This window comes from Hippichthys cyanospilos, chromosome 6, assembly GCF_059441005.1.
Source record: "Hippichthys cyanospilos isolate Australia breed blue-spotted pipefish chromosome 6, RoL_Hcya_1.0, whole genome shotgun sequence".
Taxonomy (NCBI): Eukaryota; Metazoa; Chordata; class Actinopteri; order Syngnathiformes; family Syngnathidae; genus Hippichthys; species Hippichthys cyanospilos.
This window is the reverse complement of record NC_142374.1, coordinates 14,229,454-14,252,116: the sequence shown is the minus strand read 5'-3', so window position 1 is coordinate 14,252,116 and position 22,663 is coordinate 14,229,454. Positions and strand designations below refer to the sequence as shown.

General features: G+C 39.0%; 1 protein-coding gene and 1 long non-coding RNA gene across 2 annotated transcripts; both read right to left on the bottom strand.

Moving 5' to 3' along the window:
• Positions 1-434: 434 nt before the first annotated feature.
• Positions 435-3,815, bottom strand: LOC148422299 (uncharacterized). The gene is made up of 3 exons (XR_015865935.1): positions 3,703-3,815; positions 692-1,031; positions 435-541 (listed from the first exon to the last, which is right to left on the bottom strand). It is a non-coding gene; the product is annotated as an uncharacterized LOC148422299 (long non-coding RNA).
• Positions 3,816-16,130: 12,315 nt separating this feature from the next.
• On the bottom strand, positions 16,131-20,695 carry lrrc4.2 (leucine rich repeat containing 4.2). Its single transcript, XM_088418184.1, has 2 exons — positions 19,535-20,695; positions 16,131-19,416 (listed from the first exon to the last, which is right to left on the bottom strand). The coding sequence occupies exon 2, from the start codon at positions 19,293-19,295 to the stop codon at positions 17,307-17,309; it is 1,989 nt and encodes a 662-aa protein (XP_088274310.1). The 5' UTR covers positions 19,296-19,416; positions 19,535-20,695; the 3' UTR covers positions 16,131-17,306.
• Between the last annotated feature and the right edge of the window lie 1,968 nt (positions 20,696-22,663).

Sequence of the window (22,663 nt, the reverse complement as noted above, 5' to 3'; positions counted from 1 at the left end):
CCATTTAGGCACGTGAAAATGTTGAAATAGCAAGTGTCGCCATGTCCTGACTCCAATTCTAGTGGCAAGGGGGCAGGTTCAAAATAAAGAGGTATCAGATCTGCCCATCTGTGATGGAATGAGAAAACTCAGCAGCTTGTGCTCTCTGTGCCAAAGACCAATATGCCCGGATCACAGCGACAAGCTGCTACTTTGCTCTGAATGTGTGTGCTGAGGAACATGAGTAGACGTAGACGAGTGTTTGCCCAGTCAACACTTCTGTGCTGACTCACTCTACGGATGATAGTGGATGAAACTGTGTCATTTGATATGACAACAGGAGAGCACAAAGGGTCTTATCACAACTGTTTAGGACAGTCTCATAACATAGGCTTTTTCATGACATTTGTAAACAATGGGGGTTAAAACCCAAGTGGATTAATGATACTACTTACCAGAAATGAAAACGATGACGAAAACTTGATGGAAGTCTGAGGTTTCACCATTTGGCTTTTCCACCTTTTTTTTTCCAGTATCCTTCCAAAGATGAATCAAGCATAACCTGTGGGTAGAAAGATAAATATTGTGGATCTCCTAAAATGGGATGCAGAAAAGGCTGCAACACTGAGGAGCACAATGGCCATATCTCAAGAGCCAGATTTGGGACTAAATTTTCTTTGTCCACTGAGTGAAATGAAGCATAATGCCTTACCTGCCAGGAGACACGCCACAGCAAAGACTTGGATCCACTAATCCTCAAAGGGTATCATCACAGCTGTGGGTAGTAACATAAATAATGTCAACGAAACAGTAGGGGAGTCCACATATGGCAGTGGTGAAGAAATCCTAGCCACCCATCAACTTCCTGAGAGTGCTCAGGACCAAACGCCTTGAAGAACAGCTGCCGGTAGCCCTCTACTGAACCACCATTGAGAGTCTCCTTGCGCATTGCATCATGGTGTGGTATGCCGAGTGCACAGGAAGACGATGCACCCAGGAAACTCACTTGATGCTCTCTGCCCTCCCTGGATGACATTGGCAGCTCTCATAACCTGAACAGAGCGAGAAACATTGTCAGAGTCACAACTTATCCTGGTCATCAAGCTTTTAAGTCGTTGACCTCTAGTCAGCGCTGAAGGGCTCAAAAAAGCCAGACAAACAGAGCTTTTTTTCCAATTATTTTTCATTCAGTATTGAAAAAAGATGTAGCACTCCCAATTGTGTTGTATATCTGGTGACGATATTGCTATTCTGTTCTATTCCGTGAAGGCATTCTATTCTATTCCTCTCTAATCGAAGGAACATGAATGTCTGTCTCTTGCCACTCGGAGGCTTGTGTGACATCGAAGCTTAAAGGTTGCTACATTGAGTGTCCTTTATTTCTTCCTGATCATAAACAAATGAGACAATGAACACACACAAAAATCCTTGACTCATTTACTCTTGCGCTGGACGGGGATAGCATATTGTAGAATCTCACTTGGTAAAGACGACTCTTCAGCGGAATCATAATGCAGTGCAGAGGCACATGAATGATGCCTGGGCTCGGTATTCCCAAATCCCCATCCACTGCAACGTTCGTTCTTTTCATGGTATTATCCATCTTCACTCCCTGAGAAGCTCGAGAGGGGATTCACGAGTATTTTACAGAGGAACTAAGGCAAGGCTCTTAAAAAAAAACTGAAATGAAGAGATCTTGCTTTTGACAGGGAGCCAATAAAGCTATTCAGATTCAGTTTATGACTCAGCTGAAATGTGAAAATTCTAAACTAGAATAAAGAGAGCTGGAATGTATGTGCAAATAGGTCTAGAAATATATAAAAATATTCAACGACACTCATGGATGATCAGTTGTCCTATAACCGGCCACAGGTCACGTGTGACCCTGAAAGAGTAGTAGAATATTGAGAGGTGGACAGAAACCTGTGAGTACTATGGAAGTGGTATTAACATTATCTTTCCTACATTTGTGAGGGTTTGGCTTCAAATCTTCTTGTCTTGTCAGATTTTTTCTTATCATGGCCGGGTTTGCAACATAACCTCCAGAATAAACTGATCTACAATACAAGACTAGAACGCTCCAAAGTCAACCACTAGAGTGAAATGTCAAGTCTGACAACTACTTGAAAATTTGACTGCTGGAGGAGGTGCTCTAACACAGATTGTGATCAAATAAATACATTGTGTTCAAAATAAAACGTCACAGAAGTGTTACAGGGTCTTGCCGGACAAGGTGGTTCAAGCCCAACGCCTACGTGGTCCTTGGCTTCATCCGACACTACCGTTAACATTTGAAGATGAAAAGAACAGAAGGCTAAAGCAATTAGCTCACTCGAGTTGACAGGATTGCAAAAGAGTGTTCAGTAGTGATAAGCTTTAGAGCGTTTGCAGAAGCTTGAATAAATGGCAGGATAGTGATGTGTCGTAACAGAGAATAAATATTGTACTTCATTACGATACTAAAGCAGAATACTTGCATGTACTTGAGCATGCAACATTTTACTTTAATGCTCTACATTTATAAATAGAAAACTGGCTTTTTTTTTTAATCTTTGCAAATGACTATGTAAAAAAATAAAAATTAAAAAACTGATGCACCAAGACAGTAATTGGCAACTAAATAAGTTAATACATTAATCCAAATTAATTGATAAATGTTTTTTATAATCGTTTAGACACCTAAAATGTTGCATATATATATATATATATATATATATATATATATATATATATATATATATATATATATATAAATTATATATATATATATATATATATATATATATATATATATATATATATATATATATATATATATATATATATATATATATTAGATTTCTATAAAAATAACGTTAAACAACCTCCTCTGGAGTTTTATTTTATTCTGAAGAGCTAGCTAACATCCCTTCTCACGGAATAACCCATTTAAGAACCCGAGTTAACGTCATTTCAGAAAATAGTTATATCAATAGACAAAGACACCCAAAAAAAGCTGGAAACACCGTTGTGACCTTTTAGCATGACATCAAGCAGAAGTCAGAGAGACATACAGTGGAACCACCAACATATCACCATGGCTCTACATTATGCATACTGTACAAACATGCTTTTCCTCACCTCATGGCAGGCAGATCGACATGTCATCCAAAAATTGTCGAAAAATCCAAATGCAATTCATCATCAGTTCTGGGGTGTCTTTCTTTAATGAGTCTGTTTGTACTTTGAATTAAACACTTTAATTCCTGCATTCAAGCACATTGTGTCATGACAGCGTTTGATGTTTGGTTTCAGCAAAGAGAATAATCATTAAAAAAAAGTAAGATTTGAAATGCTTTTTGAGTAATCATCTTCTCGATGCAGAACATGTTTTAAAAAACAAATTTCAGAATTTCACTGCTTTTGTTGCTTTTGTTTTGAATGTGTTTTTTATTCACTGCCATGCAAGTTAAAATTGATTTTTGACATCTATAGCCATCAGTGTCAGTGAAAAAAAAAACAAAAACAAAAAAAACTGATAAATGGAACAAGTCAATTGACTTGACTTATTCCATTTACCAGTCAAGTGTCTGTGCTTGCGCTTAACTAAATGGTGTAGGTACTTGTCACTTATGGCACAGACAACCCACCAGTCACGGTAGCAAATGTTCTTGTAAATTTCTTGGTGTTAAAGAAATAAATTCTTTCAGTAGGCAACATGAAATCCTTGCATACTCTTCTTACCTTGGCATTTGTCCATTTGCAAGCAGCCACAAAAGGACCAACATATCTCTGCTATGGAGGCAAAAATACAATCCGTGTGTATTCAAGTAAGACGAAAAATGGTGTCTTAATTGCATCATGTAACCTGTACTCAGCCCAGGTCTGCATAACGCTGTCCGTTCCCGGGGCAACCACACTTCCTCACAGGTTGTCAACAGCCTCATTTAGGTAAGGAGCTTTGCATTGTATAGTATTGGATTACTGTTTAATAGAATCAACCCAAATGCTCAATTAACATTGTTTGTTTGTCTCAGAGAACTGCAAAAAGGCCTTAACGAGAAGTGGGCTATTATTAGACTCAAGTCTGTGCTGTGCTTTCTACCTCTTCTACCAGGGCATGTGATCGCATTTGAGTAAAATGCTTGCACATCTCGCATCTGCTCCCATTTGCTGTGCCAATTTGTTTGCTAAAGCAAATCCATCACTGCTGAATATTAGAAAATGTTTCAGCACTTCAAGGTTATGATCCGCTGTCTATGATACTTACTTTCAAATATGTGCAGAGAGTGGTGATGTGTTTATTTCATGCAACAAGGACAAATAACCCAAGAAGAGCGGGTGAATAATATGAATTAATTTGGTTTTGTAGATTTTAAAAATTTGTAAATAATGCATTTTTAGCAAGGAAGGTCATTCACAAACAGTTATTTTTCTTTGTTTGCTTTCCATATCAAACAAGTATGCTTCACTATAAAAAAAAATCCCAACATAATATATATATATATATATATATATATATATATATATATATATATATATATATATATATAAATATATATATAAAAAATCCCAACATAATATATATAATATATATATATATATATATATATATATATATATATATATATATATATATATATATATATATATATATTGGGATTTTTTTTTTTTGGGGGGGGGGTTGGTATGTCTACAGTCTAGGAGAAAACCAACAACAAAACTGCTCATCCTCGGCTCCGCCTCAAAAGCATTTTCCCCTCATTAGGCCAAGAGAAAGCAAAATCTTTTCAATTGGGTGAGAAACAGCAAAACCACAGGGCCAATCACAAAGCAATGTTTGTAAACAGCTACTAACTCTCACTTTAACATCCATGCGCAATCCGCAGTCCTCAATGAACCTTACATGCATGTTTTTAAAATGGAAGGCCAATGTCTCACCTACTCACCCATCGTACTGCTCCAAATACAAAATGTCATTCCCAAATGAAAAGATGTTTCCATTTCTTCCTTAACCTCGCTGTCTTAAAATAAAGTGAGTAAAGCCACAGTATATGAATGAGCATCATATTTTTCCTTTCCAGTGGCTGTTGAAAACCAAGGATCAGCACGTAAATACGAATGCAGAACATTCTGCCAGGGTCACAGTAGGCTCTCTATTCACACAGCTTTGTGTCTACAACTATATCCTGAACAGCCAATCAGTACTGCACTGGAATCCAGGGAAACCATAGCAACCCTGAGGCCTTGGATGTTATTGGCAGGGTCAAATGCATTACAGGAAAAAAAAAAGATACGGAAGTCAAGTTTAAAGAAGAAAAGAAATGAGCTAAATGATTTTGTACAACTGCTAAACTGTGGAGATTTGACAAGTCTGCAACTGGAAAATCTTTTCATGATTTATGCTTATGATTTATGTGGAAAGCTGAGGTCGGAATGCGGCTTCTCTCACTAGCAGCTATAGTTAACATCCTTGTTAAATGTTGCACATTAAGTCAATAAAGTCATCTTTAAATCCAAATTGGAGGGGAACAACATAAACCGTACATTTAATAAATTGCATTTTATAATCATGTCAATGGGCACCTTATAACATAACTGAGAAAATACCATGGTGTGCAAAGCTATAACATGGGCAAAAGGCGCCAACTTTAAAGAATCTTGATTAATATTGTAAAATATTGTTTTTTTTGTGTTATTTTTTTCACCTATGAATCTCATCAATATTGCTTCAAAATCTTGACAACAAGCACTAATCTTCAATAGTAAAATATATAAAAACACTTTATATAACACCTTAATTCCACACACAGATATATATATATATATATATATATATATATATATATATATATATATATATATATATATATATATATATATATATATATATGATCTTCGTTTTTGTTTGTGCACTGAGATTGGCTACAAAGAAAGGTTAAAAAAAAGTGTTGCTTAAATATGAATTTTGTATGTCTGTTTTGCTTTATTCATGGCATATTCCATTATTTTATTATGTATAATTTACCTAGTACTGAAAAACCATGTAACAATTTAGAGAAAACAAGGGATGCAATTTTTTTTCTTTTTTTAACCACTTGGGTTCATCTTCATTTTTCCTGAAATAAGGTCTTGGTCCTATGATGAATATCATGAGGAAGATGACTATGTAATGACAACAGTTATTCTCAAACTAGCAAATGTAATTGTCCATTGAGAGGTCAAACGCTTGTTGTGATTTATACAATTTAGGCTATCCTTGTTGAAAGTACTGAAACATTGATCAATCGGACATTAGCTTTAAAAGGTTTACTCAGGGTCAAAGAAAGGAGTCTGTATAAGTAAAAGTGCATTTAGGCTCCTCTTGAAATTTCAGACAAAGCCAAGTCCACTTTTTGAAACATGAGTGTGACTGTGTGCACAAGTGCAAAGCCCTCAAAGGGCCACGCAAACGACAAATCCTGCTGTGCTCACTCTTAACAAGACGAGGCTTAAAAGAAATCACTTGAGTGTGCAAAAACCCCAGTCATAGGCTGCCTGAGCACTTTACTGTACTGAAGAAAAAAAATATATATAAAAAAAAAAACAGTCCTCCCTTAAACGTACAATCAGGTTTGATTTTTGAACAAATCTTTCATTATGTAGCTGCGCAGCAACTGTTGGCGGAATCCTACCTCCCGCGGCAGTGAGTGGGAGAGGTTAAATAACAAAAAAAGTGGCCACTCACACACACACAACAATGGAGACAGGAAAAAAAAGTGACAGAGAAGCAGACCTCTATCTGCAGCTGCCACCCTTTATCCAGAGGTGCAATGGTCCAATGAGAACACTTTGTCCTGAACTATAGTAACAATGACATGTAAAGTGCGTTTGTGTGACTCAAAGCTGCATGACGGCAATGGCGGGCCTCACAATACTGCCCAAGGACAATATACTGCATTCATAATTTATACGGAGAAGGATGATTAAGAAATAATTACATCAGAGCAGACGCTCGTGAAAAATAACAGCACGCATCTTTTGCCAAGTTAGGTTATAATGAATAGAAAAAAAAATGAACAGAAGAAAAATCAGCACAAAAATATTTCTTGCATGTATGTTTTTATAGGCTATATTATACACCCATCCATCCAAGCCGCAGCCAGAATGGAACACACGGCTGGAGCCGGGATTGAACCCGGGATCTCTGAACTGTGAGGCGAACGCTAACCACTTCACCACTGTGTTAAGAAACACTGCTCTAAATTGGCCAATGGTGTGAATGTGAGTGTGACTTGTTGATGTACTCCAGCATAGCCCAAAATCAAAGGAGGCTGGTTCCATCAAACATGTGACCCCAATGAGGAGAAGCATTACACAAAATGAATTCGTGATGAGATAACTCTCCGAATGTTATGAATTCCTGTTTCCATGCCAGCAATGTATTGAGCAGATGAACGCTTGCCAGTGAAGTTTCTTCATTGCGGACGATATTTGTGGCTGAAAATATGCCCGACCACTTTGTAATTGCTGGAAATATTGCAGTTCGAGTGCAATGTGAGACATCACATTTTATCACATTTCCTTTGAAAGTCAATGAGAAAAAAACGGATGTAATTTTCTAGCTGTAAGTCGACAACATCGTAGAGTTGATGACACACACACACACATACACATACTAATTTGATTGCAAACATTAGTTATGAGTATATTTGCTGAGTGAAATAGACATTTTGATCAAACGAAAGTATTTTTGAGATTTAAATTTTGAATCTTGGCTTTTGCTGTGTGGAGACAGCATGCTATTTCTTGGTTGCATAGTTTTGATATATTGCATGACATTGTGTGACAGGAAAAAAAAAGACAAAGGTGCAAACAATGAGGCTAAAAGATAACTGCAAATGCACATATAGTATGTAACAAATATACTATCAATTTCACACAAAAAACAAATCTACTTTAATTTGGATTAAAACTATGTTTTTTTTTATTATTAATATTAATGTTGCGTTTGCTGTCATGGACGATTGGGTGGTGACATCATAAGTCCATGTGCCTTGATGTTTACATTGCTCTGTACATTCTCAATGAAAAGCAAAAAAGACAGTTGTTGGTTTATGATATGTTGATTAATCCATTGCAAAGTATTGCAAGTGTTGCATGATTTTGAGGTTGCGTTGTAGATGCTAGGTGACGTTTGATAGCCTCCATTGAAGGGTGACGCCAATAATGCTAAAGCAAATTAACATGCATTCTACTTTCTTGGGGTACTGAGCTGTATCAGCGCCAAACTTTTTAGCTCACTATCACTGCTTTTCACTCACAATTTAGAGACATAGTTGTAGATTTGGCCACCCCTACTCTGACTTTTCCATAGTGGAGTATGTTGATTGCAGTCAATTACCCTTTTTAAAACTGAAGATCAGTAAAAATCAGGTTTTGAACTCTATGTGAATATGACCCCTGAGGTAGGGTGGTTTTTCGACTATAATTCTGAAAATCCTTTAATTTTCCCATGAATCAACTGTTCACCTTATAAATAGGATTTGGGGTTTTTAACTAATGTATTTCTCCAACTATGAGTTCAGTTTTTTTTTTTTTTTTCCCTCATTTTGAAACCACATTTTAGGGGGTTCGACTTATAACTGCCTAACTCAAAACGGACCAATTTATTAGATACATGATGAAGAAATGCATCTAAAAGTACCATAATTTTGTCATTATAATAACACGCACCATGTGCTATAATTGGACAGCCATGCTCTATGCAACTACAAAAATCAGGGATAGACTTATTGCGTTTTTGTAAAGTTCAACCAAATTCAAATGAAAAAGGGGGGGTTGACTTATACATGAGGTCAATTGGTATTCGGGGAAATACTGTAATCATCTTGAAGTCACGTTCCTTTCTATGAACTTACATTACGGTGTGAAAAATCCGGTGCTCCGGTACTGTCTATGTATGCTTAGCTATTAGAAAAAAATTGTTAATAGCAGAATTGAAGTTGAATAAAATTGGACTTACTTGCTCTAGTGGTTTATTTCATTTCATGTGCAGTACCATGCCTTATAACCTCATTCATTTTATAATCCAGTGTGTCCTATGTATGGAAAATTCCAAAGCAGCAAATTAGAATCCGGTGAACTTTATGGTCACCAAAGTAGGATAGTCTATTCCAAATGCAAATATATGCTACTATACACACCTGTAATTTTTATTCTGCACATTTTTATCAACTAGGAATCTTGGTCCCACTAGCATCAATCTTATGCTGCCAAACGCTAACTTGAATACAATGATTTCTGCCTTGAGTCTTGATGGTATTTTTGTGTACTGTTTATGCCACATTTTATGGCGTGAAGTTGTACCAACAAGTCTGGGAGAAGCATGCCGTGTATAAATCGGTCTCATATGGCGCAAAACCCACCGAAAATACACGTGCTAAACAAACATGGTGAAATTAAGATGCAGCACAGAAACACAACTTCACTTTGAGGAGAAAACCTTTTACTGTACTTTATTAATGCTGTCAGTGCATCATGACATTGTCCCTGCTACAAGGTTGGGATGGGGATATTCCAAATGATTACAAGTACCAGTACGTATGCAGTAACAACTATGTCTGTAGACAAACATAACAGATACCGTACTGTCCGCACTATAAGACGCACCTAAAAGCCCTATTTTTTTTTTTTAAAAAGCTGATGGTGCGCCTTATAATCAGGTGCGCCTTATATATGGATCAATATTGAGATTGGGATCCGTAGATGGGGAATGAACTGAAAAGTAAGCTTTACCTGTTTTTTTTGTGTTTTTACAGTTGAACAAGGTTGGTCATATTGACATTGAACTATTATGCTATTGAGAGTTTAGTGTTATTATTTGAGTTATTATTGTTATTACTTTGAGTATTACTATATTGTGATTAAAAACGTTTTAAAATATGTCATTAAATGAGGGTGCGCCTTATAATCCGGTGCGCCTTATATATGGAAAAAGTTTTAAAATATGCCATTAAATGAAGGGGCGCCATATGATCCGGTGTACCATATAGTGCGGAAAATACGGTAATTGTGAATGTTTTAGAAGCCTGAATTTTAAGACTCTAACTCTAATATCGATGGCATGTAAACATAGTTAAGGTCCTCTTAACTGCCAAAAAAGTAGATGGATGAACTTAATTATATGATAATGATAATTGCATCTGGTGTGTCAAACTTCTGATATGACAGCTTACTTATGGTTGAACTAATGAAATGTCCAACAAGACAGACATACAGTAAATGGTTTTTGTGTATGGCCAACGACAAAAAAAAGAGCGTCAGTGTGAGCGAAATGCCAATTAAACAGTCTGGAAGCTTGCATCATTAATTCCTCTGACCTTTTTCTATGTAGACTAGTGCTGTCTCAAAGGTGAGTCCACCGCATTAAAATAGAATTTGTCATTTTTGATGAAATTTTTTCTTTAAAAAAAAGCTAAGTGTTGCACAGCAGTAGATGAGATATAGGCGGCAGCGCGCAGTCACCTGTGAGCTGACTAATCAAGGAGCGAAAACAAAAGTGCGAAGAAAATTGGAGTCTAGACTATTTCTTCATAGAAGCACCAACATGAATCATTTCTTACACTCCCTTTGTGGTCACGGAAAAGCATCAGTCACCAGGGAAACTTTGGCAGACTTAGTGTTGCCCGGGACTGCTGGAGACTTCATTAACAGATATGGATCTTGAGACTCAAGGACCTGCTTGCAACAAACCCTTTAGCTCAAACAACGACAGCCCCAGCATGTCATCGCCGCTCGCTCCAGTTGGCTTTTTTCCTCCGTCTCTGCTGCAGATCCTATCAAGCTGGAGTGAGACAAACTACTGTATGTGCTGCCTCTTCATTCTTTTCATCCCTGCCATGCCTCGCTAATATGGATAACATAAGCCTCCGGTGGGCTGCTCTAAACGATGTCTTTGGCGGAAGGTTCTACCGCATTGGCTCATCATTTGTAGCACTGACTTCAGGGAAGGGCATCAAATATGTTTCTGAAGCAATCCGTACCGAGGGGACTGCGTGTTACTACATAATTTACAACGTCACTGCCCAAAATTATGACAATGATGCCAAAAAACAGATTACACTGATAGTAATCTTAATTCGCCTACTTTCTGATTAACGTTTTTTTTATTCCAGTAAATCAAACAATTTGATGTTTGCAAGCCACTAACAGGATGTCTTCAAAAACATTTCTGAAGCTGTTAACCTGTCCTGTGAGTGTTTTTAATCCTATCCAGTCTGCTGTTAAAACATTGTTGGATAGTGGCAACCATCATGACATTGCAAATGTTAAACACGTTTAGTACTTATCATTACAGTCCTTGTATTTAATGTAATAGTATCATAAATAAATAGATACAAATGTTGTTACTTGTTCACTAATAAAAATCGTATTACTTTTTCCATCATGGTAAGTAGGGGAGTGCACGTCCTCACTAAAGATGATTTGATACAGTGTTGGACATGTGGGGTGTGTAACTTCAATGTTGGTTTGATTTGAAAGTGAAATGGATTACGATTGATTCAAGTATGGCTCGGTTCTAGAGAGTATGATGCTCTTGCTTTATTATTGTCATACATACATTTAAATGAACTTATGAGAGACGTCTGTCCAATGAAAGAAAATTAAATATATGTCTCAATAAACTGTATTTCAAGCGGAACGATTAGATTTGGTTCTGCGCCCTTGTATCTTTTCACTTAAAAAAAGAAATAAATATGATATTCCAAATCATTTTTTTCTTACAGGACTAATAAAAATGTTTTTCTTACAAAGTAACAAAACACACTGCTTTAATATTTAGAAAGTAAAAGATAATTCCAACAAAACATGTTTTATTTTCCTATTATTTCTTCATGATGTGGAACGGGACAAGCGCGGAAGTGATTATGACTGGCGGCAGATAAGTCAAATTTCATTGCAAGCCAGTCAGCGGAATACATGGACAGGTGTTATTGAAACACAAGTGAAAGCAAGCATAGCTGTGCACACGCAAGTCGGCAAAAGGAATAAGGAGTGACGAAAGGATCAACAACACTGAGAGCAGTGAGAGTTGCAAAAAAAAAAATATCTGGCATATTTTGAAAGGGTTTTCCAAAAAGAAATCTTTTTATATTAACTATTTACATTAATTATTGAGTGAAAATGAATCTGATCACTCAAAAGGATGCCACAAATTTAAAAAAACAAAAAAAACAGGCAAGCCACGGCAAAGCGATAATGTGTGCTGAATGATGTTCTGGAATCCCAACTGGAAGATGCCTTACTGTAAAATGCAAAGGATATCATTAGCTCAAGCTGGAGGGCACTGAAGTGGCGGCCACTTGAGAGGAAGGATTTACAGTATATCTTTATGTTCCCTGGGAGAACACTAGACCTCACCGGATAGCTCAATGGAACTTGTACATCGACGTTCACTCTCTTAATCCTTTTCATTGGCATGGACTGCAATCATGCATATTGATTTTAAGTATTTGATCGATGCATCTGTGCGTAGCTCTATATTTGTTTGTTTTAACATTGTTTGTAAAATACATGTTACTGTGTTGGTGCACATCAAAGCATAAGGTGGTGTAAAAATCTAATTTTGTAAAACCATAGTCGTAGATTAGGGGCCTAGAGAAAGTCTGGAAAAAAGCAAAACAGCAAATTTGAAGAAGCAACTTCATCAGCGAATAAATGTAACTCATGGGGTTAAACCATATAAGTTCACGTAAGCAATAAAAAAACAAAACACGTTTCCTGTTGACGCCATAAAGCCAAAGGCTAACTTCACACACAATATATAATACCTTTGTTTAATGGCAACATTGTATGATCAAGTATGAATGATGTAGTCTTTTTAATATGATGAGAACTGCTTAAAAGCGGGTAGTCAAACAACCTAAGAAAAACTGTTTGTTGTGTTGAACAAGTGTCTTTGGAAATGGCTTTCAAACACTCCACAGTTCACCTCCCTCACTTATTTTGAAAACAGCCAAAGACCCTCGAGATTGTGATGAAAAGAATGATTTTCTATAGACTATGTGTGCTCTGACCCTGAGAGGCTAATTTTGCCATTAAACAGAGATGCCTTAATACAAGTGACCCTTTTTTAAGCATTTATGAAGATGTGTTCCACTGGTTTTGACTTGTCAGCGAAAATTTAAGATCCGAGAACTGTAGGGTTATAGTGAAGACAACTCAACTTATAATTAGCAGTGTTTTGAAATATCAATCAATCAATCAATCAAATTTTATACAATTCAAAAACAGGCTTAAAGCTGTTGAAAGGTTCTACGACTTGAACTACTGTCAAACTAAAAATGAGAGAGTTATACATTTTGTGTTTAAAACAACTACATAATTTGACACACCCTGTTTAACTTAATGCTAATGTGCCAACGACCAATGTGAAACAGCACACGTGGGCTAATGTAATGCTTTAAGCACTGATATTTGGACACAACCCAACACATTGGCAAACAATGTAATAAACGTAATAATAAATGTAATAAAGGTATATATTTTATTTATATATCTTCTGTGAAAAACAACTAAAATAAATGCAGCTTTACTGTTTAAGTATTTACATTCAATGGATTATTCATGAATTCTCTTTTTATCATTTTTTTGGAGGCTGATGAAAGACATTTTTTTATTATTTCCGCATGGAATAATGATAAAATATTTTTAGTATGATTATGATCACAAGGCACCATTATACTTTAATTTCTACTGATTACAATTCAAATCATAACCAATATCGGATACTCAATTATGGGATGCCCATCATATCATCTTTTTTCCTTTCATATTTTCAAAAACAGGTACACGTGCATTGACACTACCTGCTGTGCTTCCAGAAAACACAACCCATGTTTCATCCTGACATAACCTGCTCCCATTCAATCTATATGCCAGATCCTTACATAATTACTGCCCTTGTTTTTGCTGAACCGGATGTATAGTCACGTCTATTAATAGTGCCTGTTCCGTGGAGAATGCAGTTGGATTTTATTCACTAAATGATGTGCTGAAATAAGTTAAAAACTATATATATATATATATATATATATATATATGTTTTGGTACTTGACTTGGCCTTGCTTTCTTTCCAGCAATTTATTTTCATTAGTTTTATCCTATTCAGACTCACAGGTCAATTGCAGTCTAACCCATTTGGCGCCAACTGCATGGCCATGTAGACCAACAAAATGTCCACGTCTCTGAGCAATTTGAGTCCAATAAAGCATGCATGTTTTGGAAATGTGTTAGGGAAAACAATATGAAAGCATCGGGAGTGCATGCACACTCTACACAGGAGGGGGCCACATTTGAGCTGTGAACCAAGAACCTTTGAACAGAGAGGCAAATTTGTCAATGAATTAATTTTTGCAAAAAAATATATGCCATTAGGTCAAGTAAATGAAATTACATTTTTCCTCAAACATTTTATACAGCAACAAGTAAAAGTTTAGACTTTGGGACTGTATTTGTTAAGGCGTATTGTTGATTTTGCAGTTGTTAAAGCATTTTCTAACTATAACTATTTCTTATGTTTTTAATTAGTTTTCAGTAAAAATGTTATATACAGTTATATATATATATATATATATATATATATATATATATATATATATATATATATATATATATATATATATATATATATATATATATATATAATTAAAGCTTGTTTAGAAATTGCATGACCTGAACTTGAAATCTTATACGAAAGCTTTGGAATACCTTGAATTATTAGCCATTTTTTTAAGAGTTCCAAAAATGACATTGGCTGCACAGTGGATGATTGGTCAGGACATCTGTTTTACAGTGTTGTGGGTTTGAATCTGAAATCCAACGTCCCTGTATGGATGTTCTTGCTGTGCCTGTGTGAGTTTTTTCCAGGTATTGTACTTTGGTTTTCTTTCACGTTCCACCAACATGAGGTTTAACTGGACAATCTAAACTGTCCATCGGTGTAAATGACTGTGAATGATTGTTCGATTTAGCGAGCCTTGTGATTGGCTGGCAACCAGTCCAGGGTGTACCCCGCCTACCGCAAGAAGACTGCTAAATAGGATCCAGCACACCCACAACCTTGAGAGCACAAGCAGTGAAGAAAATACACAAGTGCTCTTAATCCATGTCAAATTAAACATTTAGTGGGCAGTAACATTTTGTCCACAACAAGCACCACCCGTTTTGGTTAGTTTTTGATTCACCATGTCTTTCTAATACCGCAATCACGTACAGACACTCATGTTAATAGAATTTAGCCACATAACCAATTCTTTTTTTTTTTTTTTTCTTTTTCATACGTTTGACCATGTTGATTTGGAGGGAAGGTCAAGGAACAAAAGGCAAATGTAGTTTTTGTAACAAAACGTCAACGCTGGCTAACCTTTGTGATTAGCAGCAGAACCCCCAGCCTGGAGCTGTTGAGTGGAGCCTTGCTGTTCCTGCCAACTCACCATGCTCTATAATTATCACAGGGCTCGGACTTTAATTTCTGCAAATAGCCTCAGCTGGATGATTTTTTTTTTTTGCATGTGCAACATTTTATAAATGATTAGTTGTCTGCAGGGTTTCAGTAGCATCTATTAACTCTAACTCTCTGCTGCACATTTTCTATATAAAAAAGGGATAGTGGTTGGGAGTAGAGGTCACTTATAAGGTCGGAAGTCACCAAACTGGTAATGTGAATAAACTGAAAATGTGTAATAATGAAAAGAAGAAGAAGAAAAAAAATATGACTTCTCCTCCATTGTTAGGACAAGATATAGCTTGCATTGTCTAACGTAGAATAACTGGAGGAATCATTTTGTTGAAGGTGCTATATTCTGCAGTATAACCTATATGTAAAGAAAAGAAACCCGCAAACTGTACAACTGTGGGATACATGTATTTTTTTTTTTTTTTTTTCTGGCCGGTCAGTAAAAAACGGTAAATGTTTGAAGAACTAAGTGGAGGCATCAAAGACCAACAGCCTATATGACCTGCATAGAGCCCCACTGTGGGGTATAATGCAGCATTGTACACCAGTTACTTAAAGACCCATTCATGCAGACACCAAGTAAATGCATAGGAGTGTAAGATGGGAGATTTGAGGGTAGCTTTACAATCCGGTCCCCGCTTTTAACGGCTAAACAATTCACACACAAAAGTCATTGGATGAATGTGTTTCCGATTAAAGAAATACAAACCAAAAGGTTTTATTTTTTTCATAGCCTCTGTTTGTCTCTCCATAAAAATAGTGTTCCTCAAAATAAACTGTTAAAACAAAGTCAATGTAGTTCATGGAAAAAGCCCCAGATATCAGACAGACATTCATTGTGTTTCATATCAATATTTTTTTTTCTTTCCCCAAATACAGAATGGTCCTCAAGCCCCTGTATCACTGCACTGCATGTCAGTTCCGCTGAAGAATTAGCATCAGAATGAGCCCTTGCAGAGACAAGTCAGGCAACTGCTGTAATGCATTACTAAATTAGCCCTAAACACTACACAAGCCATTTAGAAACAAAACTTAAAAGAGAGAGAAACAAAAGAATGCAACCCAGAAGCAAAACTACATAAGTATTTGCAACAACTTCTATTTGTCCGCACGAAGTGATCATTTGATGTGCACACGGAATCAACATTTTTAGATTAAAAAAAAAAAAAAAACGAAAAAAAGCCAACAACAGTCAAAGCATGACATAGGTAAACACAGGGTTACATTTGAGCTGAAGAAAATGTACTGCAGTCCAAAAGCATTTGCCTCATGGCTACTGAACAGCATACACTCGATCTGTGGCATCACATCTCTATCCTTACACAAATGTACAAATCAGACACATTTGACCCCCACCCACCCCTTTGTTGGGCAATACCGATTTATTGCATATCATATTTGGCACAGGGAAAAATGAAGCTTGCTTCTGTTATGCAGGGCTGTGATCAGAAACCATATGTAAAGACATCGTTTACTGCATCCTAAATACTGTATGCTCCAAAAACCTTCTTTTCTACACGAGCAAATATCAACCTCATTTATTAAAAAGTAATCTTTAGGTTACCTGCTATTAGAAAATAGTGTCAAATTTCATTCTTTTCCAATGGAATCAGCATGTCTTACCACTTCTCCGATAGTCTCATATACGTATATAGATATATAGATTTGTAGTCTTTTAAACGATACACTTATGTATAGGCATGTACAAGAAATGAGAAGTGTCTCTGCTATGCACTTCTGTACAAAAGAAAGGTACAATTTTATTTTCTTTGTGCATTCTACAACATTGACAAAAAGTTAGGGCTGAGTCAATGACAAAATCCAAGGACGGACCCAGGGGACACATTATTCAAATTTGAGTCTCTTGAACCTTCTCTTTTCCATGGGTAGTCTTAATGATATAAGGATCCGCTATGGTGCTGATGTGGCTGTGATGCTGTCTGGTTGAACGATGCAGAGTGTTGTTTTGGGTCCAGTGGGCTGCATAGGCCCCTTGACGAGAGGCTGACACATAGCCAGGCTTAAAGGTGTTGCTGTTGTGTTCCACTAAGGTAGGTAATACCAACCCTGTCTCCTCTGAGCCGCTAGATCCAGAGGTGGGTGGAACTGGAGGAACTTCCTCCTCCATTTGTATTATCTCTATGGTCCTGGCCGCGGCCACTGTGCTCCTCTGTTGATGCCGCTTACGCAACTTATAGAACGCTATTAACATGGCCGCTGCCAACAAGGTCACTGCAACAAAACATCCAATGATGATTTTGGTGGTTTTCATGACCTCATCCAGACTAGCAGCAGGCCCACTGGGGATTCTGGCAGTGGGGATTGACACCTGCCTTGGAGTTTGTGTGTTTTGGAACAGCACAGTAGGGGTGGATATGAAGACAGGTTTGAAGACAGAAGGTGAGGCAGGGGCGGTTGGCTTAGGTTTGGGAGTTTCTTCCACTGTTGGCTCTAAAACCTCTACGGTTACGGTCGTAAAATAGGACAAATTTGATGTGTTGAGTTCTGCGTTACTGACATTTAGGTAGGCCGAGGCGTTTGAATTCCCTGCCATGTTGCTCACCATGCAAGTATAGACGCCAGTGTCTGACGGCAGAACATTGGAGAAATTTAAGGTTCCGTCGTTAAGGACAGATATTCGAGGGTGAAGCGAGCCGTGTGTCAGTATAGTCCCGCTGGGGAGAAGCCATCTAACGGAGCTCATGGCAGCCGTGCGACACTTCAATTCCGCCACCCTCGCCGCTGAGATGTTCAGGTCTCTTGGGGCGTCGAGTATGAATGGTGCCGAGCACTGAAACGTGGTTTGGTCCACCTCTACCAGGTACCTCCCTCGCATGTGGCCCGGGATGTGGCAGCGTCCGCAGCAAGTGGAATTAGTGGGAATGTACTCTCTGAGCCACCAGGATAGCCACACTACATCACAGTCACATTTCCAAGGGTTGTGGTGCAGATGTAGCTCCACTAAGTACTGCAGGGGTGTGAAGAGGTTATGGGGGAGAGATGACAGGTTATTATGAGCCAAGTTCAACTCCACCAAAGCCGTGATGTCGTCAAATGCATTCCTCTCAATGGTGGTGATGGCGGAGTTCATAATCCATAGTTTACGCAAATTCTTCAGCCCATGAAAGGCGACGGGTTTAAGTTCAGGGAAAACATTCTCTGATATTTCAAGCTCCTCCAAACCCACAAGAGGCGAGAGATTTGGGAACTCCCTCAGGTTGCACATCCCCAAGTTGAGGTACTTGAGGTTCTGAAGACCTTCGAATGCCCCATCAGAGATGTACTCCAACTTCCTCAGTTCTCCAAGATCTAGCCTCATTAGCGAGGGGACACGATTGAAAGCGTAAGACGGGATGCTCTCGATGGGATTGTTCCTCAACCACAACTCTCTCAGCTTTGATAAGTACTCAAAAGCTCCACTTGGTATGACCGTCAGCCTATTGTCAAACAGCTCCAAAGTGTTAAGACTGGTCAGGCCATTGAAGGCTCCCACCTCAATCTGCCTGATAGCATTCCTACCCAACTGCAGCACCTCCAAGTGATGCAGGTGCCTGAAGGTGTCAGCCTGTATGGTCTCTATGCTGTTTTCCATCAGGTTCAGGTACCTGGTGTTGGCTGGGATGTTAGGAGGAACCCGAACCAGGCCTCTGCGAGTACACACTACCTTGCTGAGCTGGTTGGTGCAGGAGCACATGCCTGGACAATTCTGCGAGCTAGCTGAGCTCAGTGCTGGGCTGCTGGACTGGCACATACTGAGGGCAGGTACCATGAGGGAGAGCACGGCAAGCAGGGCTGTGTTCCAGGTAGGCTGCACACTAACCTGGCCCAAAGGACTCATGATTTAGACGGCACATTATTCTGCATGGTGGGGGGAGATGGCACACACCAGAGGATGGATCACCCTAGCCTGGCTGGAGCAACTTGAGGCTCCCAAGTTCCATCGACAGTGCAGGAAGACGCTGCATCAAAATGGAATGCGCCAGAAGCAGAAATAAGAGAGAGGTGAAGGGAGATTAGGACAAGGGCTGAAGAGGAAATACATCAAAATAAGCTTTTATCTGAACAGTAAAGACTTACCTCATTAGTTTGGAAAGGGTTTTCGTCTCATTGAGACATAACTTTTGTCCATGTGTCAGTGTGGCAGGATTTGCCCGTTTTTTTTTTTTGCCACTCAGAGTGAATGTGGTGGCCTTCGATTGGCTGAGGGTACAAAATGGCTTCTGGCTGTGAGAACCGAACACGAACAGGGTACAGGTAAGGCCAAATAGGCTTGCCAGGTACGTGGATCACCGTTGCCCCAGATCACCCTTCCAGGCAGAATATCCTAGACGCAGCGCCGATCCATGGTGAATTTCATTGGGTTTGAGGAGGAGACCAAAAGTAAAAAAAATAAAAAAATAAAATCTCAGTCCAGCCGTCTCCTGATACGAGCTGGTTGCCTTTTGTGGCGAGACCTCCCTCAGTGTGACTTTGCCAAGGGCTCCTCGACTGGTGATTAGCCCTGTTGTGACAGAGACTGAGAGACAGAAAAAGGCTAAAGAACTCCGGGCACAATCATCCCCCTCATTCTACTCTTCTCTTCCTCTTCTCCTTCTCCTCTGCGCTTCTCTTGCTTCCTCCCAGCATCGGGCTGGCCCGGTCAGAGCAGCTGCAGGCTGCCGTGTGCACAGTTAGCAGTAATCCGTCTATTCCTCCTCAGGGAGGGGGTGGTGGTGGTGGTGGTGGGAAGGATGGTGGTGCAAGGGGGTGGAGTTGGGGTGGTGTCAGTTGTAGAATGGGGATGCGGTGCACTGCCGGAGCTGGGCAAAAGGCTGTTGAAGAGTGAGCGAGAAAGCGAAGGAGAGCGCTCTTGTCCTCAAGAGCAAAAAGAAAAAAAAAAGAGGGAGAGATAGAAAGTCGGCTCCGTATCCGTAAACGGCAATCGAGAACTCGTCCCTGCGCTCGCCGGTCTTCTTTTTAGCGTGTCTCTTGCGGTCGTCTTTATGATAGTTTTCCCCCACCGAGGTTGGCTGAGGTAGTAAGTTGTGTTAGTTGGCCATGTGTGCGGCTGGCTGGCTGGCTGGTGGACTGCTGCAGTAGCCCGACTAGAACAGTGAGAGGGAGAGAGAGAAAGAGAGAGAGAGAGGGAGAACTAGTGACAGATCAAGAGCAAGGGGAAGATAGAGTGCGCAAAAGAGAGAATATGGGAGGGAGATGGAGAAGAGGAGGCGGCATGCGAGCGCTCAACAAGGCAGCCCACCGTCACACATAAACGGGCGGCAGCGGCATCCTAATCCCAGTCTTCTCTTCTTGTTTATGCTCCAATCTCTCTTTTTTCCCCTCTACTCCTCCTCTTCCACCTCCATGTGTGTTGCAGGCAACTAAGATCTCTGCCCCCCTCCCTTTGTCCTTCAGTGGGAACGTGAATGTACTGCTGACGCACTCCTCTCAGCTGCTCAAGCTGCCTCAGAGCAGTGCATTGGTATGATGCAGCCTCCCTGTGTATTAACACCTTTATGTGCCCCCCCCAAACCCTCCATGTAACCCCTCTTTTCATGTCTTTCTTCCCTTCTCTTACCTGTGCCAAGCTCCTCCTCCTCTGACTACTCTTTTTTTTCAAACTTGGATAAAAAAACACACGCACACAAATCCCAGTTTAGAGAGAAAAGTTGAACTCCAGGTCGAGAGGTGTCTTTATGCACAGGGCACCAGTGTTTTTTTCCCTACTTCTCGTAGGGTAAATGTAAAAGAACGCTTCATTTTAAAGTATTTGGTCAAATTTTGATACTTGTATACATACAGCACGTGCCGTGTTGGGTCGAGGTTGAGGTGAGCTGGGAGGTGGAGGGGGTCCGTGACACCACAGAGGCGCAGGAATGCTGACTCTGCTCCTCTGGCTCTGTTGGGCAGTCTCCTCTAGAGGGAGGAGGAAGATGAAAGCACACTGTTATCTCTTCCAAAGATGAGAGAGACACGGTGAATGAAAGGAGATGGAAGAAAGCTGAAAAAAGGGCAAGAGATGGGGCTGACGTGGATGGCATAGACCTCGGTGAAATACAAATAAATTAGCTTATCATATAAGCCCGGGTCTATGTTCTAAATTCACTAAATTGGTAACTACCCAAATAACATTTGTATCAGTCAGCAAATGTTTAGCCGTCAATTGTTATACTTGACATGATATTTTCTCAATACTGGTCCGTAGTAAATCATAATGCTTTCTTGACACTTGACTAACATTCCTGAACAGTAAAACGTTTTGAATTATGCAGTATTTGATTTAATCAAAGTCACCTATGGTTAGAAGGGCTACATCAGAGACAAAGTGTCTTAGTTCAAATCTGGGTTCAGGACCTTTCTTCATGTTTATTTAAAAACATAGGGTTCAGGGTTCAAGATCACCTTGAGGTCAAGAGCCATTGAAAATAAGTGACTAGATGTACAAAATTCCAAAAAATGAGACTGAATTAAAGCACATCACGGTGCTGGATGCCCCCCCTCGATTTTATGGCAGAAGGTCGATTTTATGGCAGGAGGTCAAATACAGAACATTTCTAGTGATGTTAATTTGAACGATCGTTTATCATGATCTGCCAAAGTGTACCCCACTTTTTGGCTAAAATCAGCCGGGGATAGGCTGGAGACTAAGCATAATAGGAAATGGGTGCCTGAATGGAAGTTCTGATTTGTTTAAGCACTGTAGGTGAAATGAGCATGTAAAGTCGACCATAAAAGGAATTATACTATGAATTATGAGGGTGTCTGTACATAGATGGAAAGGCACAATGAGGGATTGGGGAGCAAAAGGCACCAGTGACATCGTCATTTGAATGCAGGAGATGAAGGAGCCTCCCTCTGGTTAATGATCGCATTCACACACATGCACCACATCCATTTTTTTTCTGCTGGGAATTTAGCTCAACGCTACACATGGCCACTATTATAAATGTAACCCAGTCACTTCCACTTTTAATTAGAACTTGATTGATGGGAATGATATAAATACAGTGTGTTATTGAGGAGATTTATGCTGGTTCTCTACATTGGACCATGTGGGAGGTTAAAATTGTATCAGTGCTAATTTATCACAGCCCAGAGTTGATAATGTAGCAGAGTAACATTAGCTGTAGTATAATTATATGTGGTATTAATATTAAAGTGGGGGTTTGTTATTTTTTGTAAAAACTGCTTGGAATTTTGAACAAACCAACATTGGCAATGTCTGTG